Source organism: Gossypium arboreum, chromosome 13 (assembly GCF_025698485.1).
Source record: "Gossypium arboreum isolate Shixiya-1 chromosome 13, ASM2569848v2, whole genome shotgun sequence".
Classification (NCBI taxonomy): Eukaryota; Viridiplantae; Streptophyta; class Magnoliopsida; order Malvales; family Malvaceae; genus Gossypium; species Gossypium arboreum.
The window spans coordinates 112,431,235-112,442,609 of NC_069082.1; the positions used below are offsets into that span (position 1 = coordinate 112,431,235).

The 11,375-nt window shown below is 35.0% G+C and overlaps 1 protein-coding gene across 1 annotated transcript; it reads right to left on the reverse strand.

Annotated features, from left to right (window-relative positions):
* LOC108464385 (universal stress protein PHOS32-like) lies at nt 1-3,200 on the reverse strand. The gene is made up of 3 exons (XM_017764665.2): nt 2,202-3,200; nt 374-420; nt 1-272 (listed from the first exon to the last, which is right to left on the reverse strand). The coding sequence occupies exons 1-2, from the start codon at nt 2,863-2,865 to the stop codon at nt 413-415; spliced, it is 672 nt and encodes a 223-aa protein (XP_017620154.1). The 5' UTR covers nt 2,866-3,200; the 3' UTR covers nt 1-272; nt 374-412.
* Between the last annotated feature and the right edge of the window lie 8,175 nt (nt 3,201-11,375).

Here is an 11,375-nt window from a genome sequence, read left to right on the forward strand (position 1 = left end):
TCAAAGAAAACATGAATACCTCATAAAACCGAAACCAAATGTCGACACCAATGTCATCTGACAGTATATCACATTGCAGTAAAGCCTCGAGCACCATTAAAATCGAAATCAAGAACCTCACCAACCATACAATAAACATCATCAATACATAGACTTATACAAAGAAGAGATGAAAGCAGGGGAAAAAAACCCAACATCTTTTAACCAAGCATTTCAATGACTTATCTTCGTGCCGGTGAATCCCTCACGAATGAGAGCCTTCTCTATGCTATCTACAACACAAGAAAAGCAAGACAAAATCGATTAGATTAGAGTACTGAAAAAATGAATAACAAATGTGACTTATTGTTTAAGATATTTCAACATCAATAACCTGGTACTGATAGTATAATCTGAAATTACCAGGAACTTACTAAGCATCTGCAATGAAAGAAGCATTTAACAGTTGTTAAATTACAAGATGTGGTAAGTTCAATAATTCAGCAACTCAAACAAAATTCATATTAAACTGAAGTACATGAAAAAACTCAGAAAGCATTGCTACTAGAACATGTGATGGATTTCATAACAAGCAAGCTCATATGTAGTTCAACCGTGTTTCACAATCAATGGCCTAAATAAGCAAATAAAGACAAGGAAATTGTGCGTGATCAAGGCATATCATGTAGCATCTGTAGTTATCTTTTCCCTCCCAAATTAACTTCCCAAATTGGAATCCAAATATTTTCTACCTTACCCACCATGGCAGATAAAACACTTAATGGTATGTAGTGAAGTAAAATATATGAAATCGAGAGAGGAAATCACACTGAAGCAATTTAACTTTCCATATTCTCCCAGCTAAAGTAACTATTAATCATGTGACTATTTGTGCCTCCCATAACAAAAGCTTCTGATAGTCTGTTTATCATCTTAATTTCCAAAACTAGAAATACCAACTCCTTCAAGCATCATCTTGATTCATCTTAACCCCTAAGTAGACAAAAAACTGCTCAAAACACAATGAACTGAAAACTTCATGAGCGGACCAAACTTTCCAGTTTTGCAGTCACTCATAACCATATATCATATATTCATGCTTGGATGTCCACAGACTAAACAGGTTAACAAATAATTGTAATCACTATCTGCATGTCTTTCTTATACACCAAGTCATAGTACCAACATCAAGCACACCACACTACTAGATATCGTCCTCCTTAATCAAATCATCATTTCCAATCACTGATTCATATTTCAGTCAGCTCCAAATTTAACAACATAACATCCATAACGAAACTCAAAGCAAGGAAAACTATTCCTATCAATTCTTTATGCACATTTGCTTACTTGATATGAACATTCATGGACGACTCACTTGTTATTATACCAAGTTAGCAATAACATGCACAACCTGTTTATACACCAAGAACACCACACACCACATGCCTTCCTTATTAACTCATTAGCTCTGTTGTCAATCACCCATCTTGCATCTCCTTCTCAATTAAGTTGTAACCAGCAACATAATTCAAGAGGGCAGAACTAATCTTATCCGCCTGTCTAATAGTAAGAATTAGACTAAACAATATAAAAGCTACACAAATAACACGAAACTAAGCATTTCCCACACTACCTGGGAAGTGTAAAATAAATATCCTGTTATATTACCATGCAGCATTTTATCCGCTAATGTGATGAAAAACTACTGAAACCTTCCAAATTAAGTAACAATACACTTGCCAAGAAACCAAATTTTGATTTTAAAAAATACAACTTTTCCCAATATGTGGTTATCTACTGGGATGATAATATGCTAAAATTTAACAAGAAAACCTAATTAATACCAAGAAAAACCAACCTACGCTAACTTAAATATTGTATCCACCATAACACCAACAATTTAAGCCCTTTCCAGCTAAATGTCATCAGCCATATAAATCACATTACGCTGCTGTGCACCTAATCATCATCTAAAACATTTTAAACACATTAATCAAGAAAGTAAACACTAAGACCATCCTCATTAAACATCTAAACACTGCCAAGTAACCAAATTTCAGTCATTAAAAACCAAAATCAAATTAAACCAGTATGCAGGATCAGCTATATAGATCATATGATGCAACTTTGCTAAATGAACTGCTTAATTCACACAAATTAATCATTGCAAACAAGTACAGATATCCTGAATCAAATTGAAACAACAAAAAAGAAATAACCTTTGCCATCTTTTTCCACCACCTCGGTCTCCTTAACATTGACGACAGGGGCGGCATCCCCGCCGTCTTTATCTTCAGGGTACCTAACAACAATGACAGGACAAACACAATGATGCACGCAATAATCACTAACACTTCCCAACCTCCCATCACTCCCTCTTTTCTCAGCTCCAAACCCCCTACTCCCCATTATAACAGCACTCAACCCCAACCTCTCCACCTCAAGACACAATCTTTCCCTCATATCATGATCTTTGACTATATGAATCTTGAAGTGAATCCCAGCTTCCTTCAAGGGTTTGGCCAAATCCGCCGCCTTTGAAGCCGTGAAGGCATCGAAATCGTCTTCCAGTTGCTTCTGGGACTGTGGGGTTTCCGGGTTTTGCGGGGTTTGAGAGAGTGGACCCCAGTCAGCTCCAAAGAGTACTGAAGTGGGGGACACGTGGAGAAGGATGACGGCGTCACCGGGCCTGAGGTAGTTCTGGACAGCCCAACGAACGGCAAAAGCAGACTCATCGGAGAGGTCGACGGCTACCCCGATCTTACGTCGGGCACCGGATGTTGGGGTGGGGGTAGCAGCAGAGGTAGGGTGGTGAGGGGATGATGGGTGGTGGATCTTGATAGTTGGAAGCTGAGGGTGGTCAGTGTTATCAGCGGGATTCATTTTCTTTCCGCAAAAACAAGAAAAGGAGAGAGCTTTTGAGGTAAAGGGAGTGTGGTTTGAAACGTTAGTTTAGGAGAGGGAAAGAAAGGGAGAAAGGGGGAAAGGGGAGAAGAACTTGAGTTTGAAGACTGGGATGTGGAGAGCAGACAAAGTCGACAAAAACAAATGTGGAAAGGAAAAGATTTCTCGTGGGAAAGGAATTTGGAACCATTTTATTTTCTTCTTTTTTGTATTGCAGCTTTGGGTTTGGGTTTTTCTTGGAGGTGTTCCAGTGGACTTTGAGTTCTTGAATAGCCCAACCTCTCTTTGTTGTTTCTCTGCCCGCGCACCATCAAATCATGCCCTCCACGCTCTTTTATCCACATTTTGTTTTCTATTTTTTAATTTTCGATTTATCACATTTTTACCGTTACTATCATTTTAATGTTTAGAAAATTATTAATACTAATTTTAAATAAATATTTTTAATTATAGTTGATAATGATATTTTTAGTTTTTAACTTATATATAAATTTAAAACTACATAAGAAAGTAACTATAATGTTAATTTGATAAAGGAAATAATTAGATAAAGTAACATGCAACAATTATAATAATACTCTATGATAAGTACGAAAGATATTCACAATTACAAAAAAAAGAAAAGAAACAATGGAAATAAGTTCTTTTGTCTGCTAGAATTTTTTAGCAAGCCTTTTCTTTATTTCATTTGCTGAGTTTCAAGGCGGCATAATCTAAGGTTTGGCTATTTTGGACAAAGTGTGAGTTCTAATAAGGATTTGATAGTCAATAGAGGTAGAAATCGCAAATCTAAACCTGGAGGATGAGGAGGAGGAACCAGTTCCATGTGAAAAAGATTTGAGTATGGAAGATGATAAACATCGATTTTGTTTAGTAGGAAAAGCACTAACTAATTGTGTAGTTCACTTTCCTTCTCACAAAAGAACTTTGGTTGATCTATGGCATTCATTAGGGGGAGTAATAATCTTAGATTTAGGGGAAAGCGATATCTATTTTGATTTTTCTACGAGGTGGATATAAAGAGGGTGATGGATGGCATGCCATGGTCATTCAACAGGCATCATATAGTTTTTCATCAATTAGTTAACGGGGAAGATCCAAAGCAAATTCCTTTAAATTATACTTATTTTTTTTATTCAAGTCCATAATTTGTTGTTCGGGGTAATATCGAAGGGGTTAGCAAGGAAACTAGGGGATTTTATAGGGTAATTCACACAATATGAAGTTGTGTTGATCTCAAGAGGGGAATGAAGGTACATACAATTTAGGGTGAAAATTGACGTAAGACTAGCTTTGACAAGAAAGTAAAAATTGGCTTTGGGACAAAGATGATATGGATATGCCTAATTTCAATATGAGACGCTTAGTTTGTTCTGCTTTCTATGTGGAAAATTAGGTCATGGGGAAGGTTTATGTCCGGTTAGAAAGACAATTGGGATCTAAGAAGTTAAATTTGAATGGGACTCATCACTAAGAGCACCATCAAGGAATGAGATTTCTGCCGATAGTAAATGGCTAAGAGAAGATGTGTTGAGCGGTTTCCAAAGGGGTAATAACTCTATTAGTCTTGAGATAGACTTTCGAAACAAAGTAGGAGTAGAATGAGACGAATTTGTACAAAAAGAGTGGTCAATGGGCCAAAAAGAAACCATACTAGAGAACAAACCAATTGAGTTTTGTGAATGAATGAAAAGATAAAGAATAAGTAATGAACTTTCAGATAGGAATGATAGTCCGGGTGCACTGATTCAACTTATTGAGAGATCGGTGGCCGCTGGTAAGCGTGTTGACCGGATGAAATGAAAATATAAGTTGAAACGTTCGTGGATTAGGCATCCACGGGTGATTAATCGCCTTCGAAATAAGGTGAGGCATGTACAACCCCAAATTTTATTTTTAAAATTGAATGAAAAAAGAAAGGAAAAAGTTTGTGAGAAATGTGGTTTACTAACGGAATAGATGTGAGAGCGCATAGATAATAAAGGGGGATTCTCAATTGGATGGAAAGGAGAGTATATGGTACAGTTGAGAAGTTTCTTAGCAAACCATATTGATGTGGAAGTCATGGAAAAAAAGAAATGTCGTTTTGGAGACTTACAGGGCTTTATGGTGTACCAAAGAAACACAAAAGGAGAGAGACTTGGACCCTTTTAAGGTGATTATATTTTCCTTCGAAAAAATGGTGGTCGTTTAAGGAGTGATAGAAACATGGCTCGATTCCAAGAAGTATTGAAGGACTTAGATCTTAATGATGTAGGCTTATGGGGAAAATGGTATACATAGGAAAAAAGGGAGGTTGCCAGAAAATAATGTTTGTGAAAGAATCAACAGAGGAGTAGTGAATCAGGCATGGTGGGAGATTTTTTGATGGTATTCTTTAAAACACTTAACGCATGTTATATAAGATGATTGTTCGGTATTGGTAGATTTGGGGATTGATACCAACATATACAAGACTCGGAGGGAATAGGGATTTAGATTCAATGCTAATTGGGTTTTAAAAAATGAGTGTGAACAACAAATCAAAGATTTTTGGGAGGGGAACTCAGAAGACATGCTTATAAAGTTATGAGTGCTAGGTGAAGTGATTAATAAGGAGATGGGTAGACTTACGGCCAATAAAAGAAAGGAGTCAACTTTACTAAATAAGAGATTAGCCGAGTTGAACTTAGTTGACCAGACGACAGAGATAGAAAAAGTCAAATTGGCATTAAATCTGGAAGCTAATAAAAATAGCTATTTTGGGAGCAACGAGCAAGGGCAAATTGGCTCAATTTTGGGGATTGAAATATGTCTTTTTTTCCACAACTTTGCAAACCAAAGAAAAAAAAGAAACAATGTGAAAAAACTAAAAGGGTCGAATGGAAAATGGATCGTTCACGAAGAAGAGAAGATAATGGTGGCAATAAAATATTTCAATAAACTATTTTCGGCGTCGGATATGTGGAATGATGATAAAGTGTTATCAGGTATTAAAAAGTGCATTCAAGTAAACATGAACATGGCATTAGTAGAAGAATTTAGAGTAGAGGAAATGACAACGGTAGTAAAGAATATAGAGCCTTTAAAAGCATTAGGTATGAATGGTTATCCTGCACTGTTTTATAAAAAATAATGGCATATTGTGGGAGATGAGATTTCTAGGTATTGTTTAGACATTTTAAATAGGAAAAAAGAGTTTGGAGATATTAATAATACTAGTATAGTATTTACTCCAAAAGTGAATTCACCAAACTGTATGACACAGTTTAGACCGATTAGTCTTTGCAATGTCGAGTATAAAATCATCTCTAAAGCTATGGTTAACGGATTTAAAACAATACTAGATATATGTATTGATGAAGCACAAGCGACTTTTGTTCTTGGGAGACAGATCACGGGTAATGCACTTATTGCTTATGAGATTCTACAATCTTTAAAGGAAAAGAAAGAAGGAACATGGAGACAATTTGCGTTGAAATTGGACATGAGTAAATCTTATGATAGGGTGGAATGGAAGTTCATAGAACAAGTAATGAGACGAATGGGCTTTTCTAAAGAATGGCTGAATCTAGTAATGAGATGTGTGCAAACGGTGGAATATTCAATCTTGTTTAATGGGGTTTGTGAAGAAAAATTTAAACCGTCAAGGGGATTGATACAAGGCGATCCCCTAAGTTCATATCTATTTTTGTTCTAGGCGGAAGGCTTTTCATCACTGCCAAAATTGACAAAAAAATGAGAGAATTATCAAATGGGTAAGAGTAGGGAGAAGTGGACTATCATTAACCCATTTATTTTTCCGCAGATGATAGCATTCTGTTTGGGGAAGCAAGTTTAGAGGGGGCAAACATTTTTAAATCAATATTGAATATGAAGGGGTTTCAGGGCCAACTAATCAATTTTGATAAGTCACTGATTTATTTTAATAATAATGTACAGAGCGATTGTAAGGAACAGATTGGAGCATCTCTTGGAGTAGAATTTCGAGTAATCTGGAAAAATATTTAGGTCTTCCAACCATGATAGGAAGACAAAAAAAGAAGCGTTTGCAAATTTTAAAGATAGATTCTTGAGACGCATTGAAAACTGGAGTATTTTGTAATTATCGTTTAGAGGTAAAATGTCTTTATTAAGTCAGTTTATACGATGCAATGTTTCTTATTGCTTATTAGCAAATTTTGGTGGAGAAATTCCAAAACAGATAAGGGGATCCATTGGTGTGAGTGAGGGAAGTGTGCAAACTGAAAGCGTAAGGAGGATTAGGTTTTAGAGATTCGACTAAATTTAATATTGCTTTGCTTGCAAAACAGGGGTGAAAATTTATTATGAATCCAAACTGCTTATTTACTCGTGTTATGAAAGCAAAATATTACCTAAATAATGAGTTTTTGAATACAAGTTTAGGATCTCACCCATCATTTACCTGGAGGAGCATATGGTGCGTGAGAGGACTTTTGAAGGTAAACGTGGGATGGAGGGTAGAAAATGGCAAATCAATCAATTTATGGAAAGAATCTTGGCTTCTAGGGTCTAGACAACGAAAAATAATAGGTCAGAATATTAATATCAACTTTACAATAGTATCATGTTTAATTAATTCTGAACATCACCTGGAAGTTAGAAGTTCTAAGAAAGCTTTTTGACGAGGAGAAGTAAACATAATTTAGACCATCCCAATTGTTGAAGTCGACGTCAAGGACATTAGGGTTTGGAAGGGTGATAATACATGAGTGTATTCAGCAAAAAGCAGATACAAGTGGTTGCTTAAAGAAGATACAACACAAATGCAAAAGGAAGTAACGTTACAACCGACGATTTTATAGAACTCCTACACCAAACTATGGAAATTGCAAATTGAAAGCAAGGTCAAAATTAAAATATGTAAAGTAATAAATAACTATATTTCTACTCTTAACAACCTTCAATCTAGGAAGCTAAGGGTGATGAACAATTTCCCAGCTTGCCACTCAACGAAAGATTCAGTGAACCATATATTCTAGGGCTGTATGACAAATATCTTGCATGGGGTAGGGATCGATGCCTCTCCTAGTCTCCAAGGCCAAAATTGGAAATTATGGTTAGAAAATCTATTTGTCAGTATGGAAGAAGAACAATGCAATTGCCTGGAAATATCTCTATGGGCAGTATGGCACCAAAGAAATAAATTTTACCATCAAGGCGAAAAACAAAGTACAGTTGAGTTAATTGCACTTGTCAAAACATTTCAGGTAGAGAGTAACCACATAGTATTAGAAACATCAAAAAATATATGACAGAAGATTCTATTTGAAAACCACCGAGAGAAAATGAAGTAAAATGCAATTTCTGTCACATCCCAAAAATCGAGTTAGTAGAAATTGGGTTAATGAATCGAGAGTGGTCACGATTGAATTTTTATTTAGATAATATTTTGCTCATTTGATAAATAAATATAAATTATAGTGATTGAGTAGTGGTGGAGCTGTCTTTGATGATATCAATTTGAACCCCTTCCCTTTCATTAATTTCTTTTTGGTGCAAATTTGTTTTAAACCCTTAGCAAAGGTCATCCTATATTTTTATTATTATTTGAGCATGTTTGAGAACAAGGAAGTGATTAGTTTAGTGGTTTATTAACTCCTTAGCTATCATAATGGTCTAAGGTTTAAGTCTTAATGTTCATACTCTTCTATTTAATTTTTAAACATTTATTTCCATGTGCTTTTAGTGCTTGTTGTCCACCCTATTTTCACCATAAATAGGAGGATTCCTTTCCTCCAATATAAGTCAAACTTGCCATAGTTAAAGGGTGCATAATCCCTTTTTTACTCAATGTCCCTTACATTGCCACAACCTCACATATTACCTATTTGCAAGATACATTGAACCTGACCAAGGTTGACCAAGCATTCCACCATTCCATTTCCATCCATACTCCTTCTCCATCTCATTTTCTTCTATTTTTCATTTCTTTTCTCTCCATTTTGGCCAACCATCACCACCACTCATGTAATCATCTTTTTCTTCCTCCATCGTGACCCAAAACTCCTTCCACCGATCACGACCTCTCGTGGTCATTGCACTTTCACTCTTCTTATCTCTCTCCTCCCATCACTATTGTGGTCAATGCCGTGTATCATCGCAAGTCCTTCTCCTCCACTTTTATTCTATTTTTCTTCCCCTCTCCTTAGTCAAACCACATAACTCTACCACCGTTGGACTACCGCTTAGCCACCGTCAGACATAGATCCTCCACTGCCGGACTATCGTCGAGCCACTACTGCTGGTGACAAAAAATCTTTCTTTTATTTTCCTTTCCCTCTTCTTAAGTTGTTTCTCTTTTTAATTTAATGAAACTCTTTCTTCCATTGTAATGGTCCTTTCTAGATCAATCGATTTTTTGATAATACTCATTCTCGATTCATTGATCCATTTGAATTAATAAAGTGTAAGTAAAGATCATTTTAGGTCGTAAAAACCCTTCTCCTATTGTTTTCTTAACATGGTTGAATGGTATAGTTCCATTAGTCATAGTGATATTTTTTTATTTATTTATGTACTATGGTACTAACACTACTGCGTATCACTTTGAAGGGCCAAATAATAATCTTAGGGGAAACCCTTGACTTCGCATCAGAAATTATTCTCCTTTCGAGAATTTTAGACCATGGGGTAAGTGATGTTAAGACTATATGTGATAGATCTCTTAAGTGACAAAACATTTTCTAAGATCCACACTAATACATGGTACTTATGTAATTGATCGTCTTGCGAGATAAATCAAGTGAACCCGTTAATAAGAGTTACGGCAAATCAAATCTACAATCTAAGGTGTGGGATTGATATTATTTATTTGAGTGAAATTGATATTTTATTATTAATAATTTAATTATATTAAAAATATAAATACTCTAAATATTCGTGAAGAGTTGTATAACTTATCGAGATGGATACCAACAAGTGGTTCTATGAAACGCATGAAAATCGATATGTTTATATTTTTTATTATGATGTATGTGTAGATCTCATGCTCGTGATATGTGACATATGGCTTATGTGTTATATGTGATACTTTAAACAAGTGCGATTTATGTATATGTGTATGATGAATCAAGATCTATGATCTAATGTGAAAATCATGTTAAACATGTTTAAAGTGAATATTATGTGTTAAACATTATGAGGGCATGTTTACATGCATAAGTGTATAAATGATCTATATGTGTTATAAGTGAAAATCACCATATCACATGAATGGGGTAGGATTTTGTAAAAAGTGGCAATAGAGGCAGTATATCTGAAATTCAGTGGTGGCTTGTCCACATCAGTGTTATCAGTATCAATTTATCTACAAATCAGTGGTAGTTTATGTTTACAAATGCTGTTTTGGATGGATGACTTCTAGAGAACTCGATATTGGTGTGTAGCAGAGATGGGTATGAAATTTTATAAAATGTGCATTGTTTTAAAACATGCATTGACATGTTCATGCATAAGTATCAGTATTAGAACTCGTGATTATTATGATGATTGATATGATGAGATTGATATTTTGATATACATGTGATTATATTTGTGTTGATCTCACACTGGGCTTTTAAAGCTCACCCTTTTTTCTTTTTCTTTTTTGGAATTTTGGCTTTTCATATAATAATTGAGGTTAGGTCGGGCTCAGCTTACGGAGGTGCTCTCAGTCATTTTTAGAAAGGTATATTATTTTGGTACTTGATATTTTGGGGATGTGTTTTTTTATTATTGTGGACTTTTGCTTGGGATTTTCTTTTGGAGTTTAGATTATTTTGATTTTGGATTTTCCTGCATGATTTAGGTTTTAAAATTATCATTTAAAAGAATGTGAAATTGACAATTTATGATGGATTTTTCATAACTAAGTCAAACAATGCCCAACAAGGGTGTTTTCAAAATTCAATACTTTATTTTCAAAACTCAACACTATCTGCTCACAAAATTGATATTTTATGAGATATATATTAAATATACATTTTGAAAATGACAAATGAGTTTTAGATATGGATATTATTTGTTTTAATTCAAGTACGGCACTTTCTGAAAAAAATATCAGAACTTGAGTTTTCTAAAATAAACAATTTCAAACAAAATTCAATTTTCTCAACAAGGACGTTTTTAGAAACGACGATTTTTAAGAGAAAATAGCTAAATGATTTTTTGCGCCATCAATATGGCCAATGTGATCTTCAAGATTCGACCATAACGTTTAGGCTGGGTTTAAGGGGTTACAATTTCGATATGGCATATAATAGAACAATTTTATAGCCAATGCAACCACGATAGAGGCGAAAACATGTCTACAAGCAGTGACAGTGGCTGAAGAAATGGGGTTTCATAAACTGATGATAAAAGGGACACCTTAATAGTTATCAAAAAAATCCAAACAAGAGATGAGAACAAATCAAGTATCGTGACGATTGTACGAGAAATAAAAGAAAGGGCACAAAGATTTGAAAGCTTTAGTTGCTATTTTGTGAGACGAAAGGTAAATCATGCAG

Excerpts from the sequence above, each read along its gene's own strand:
- LOC108464385 (XM_017764665.2), bottom strand. The coding sequence starts at position 2,865 with ATGAATCCCGCTGATAACACTGACCACCCTCAGCTTCCAACTATCAAG.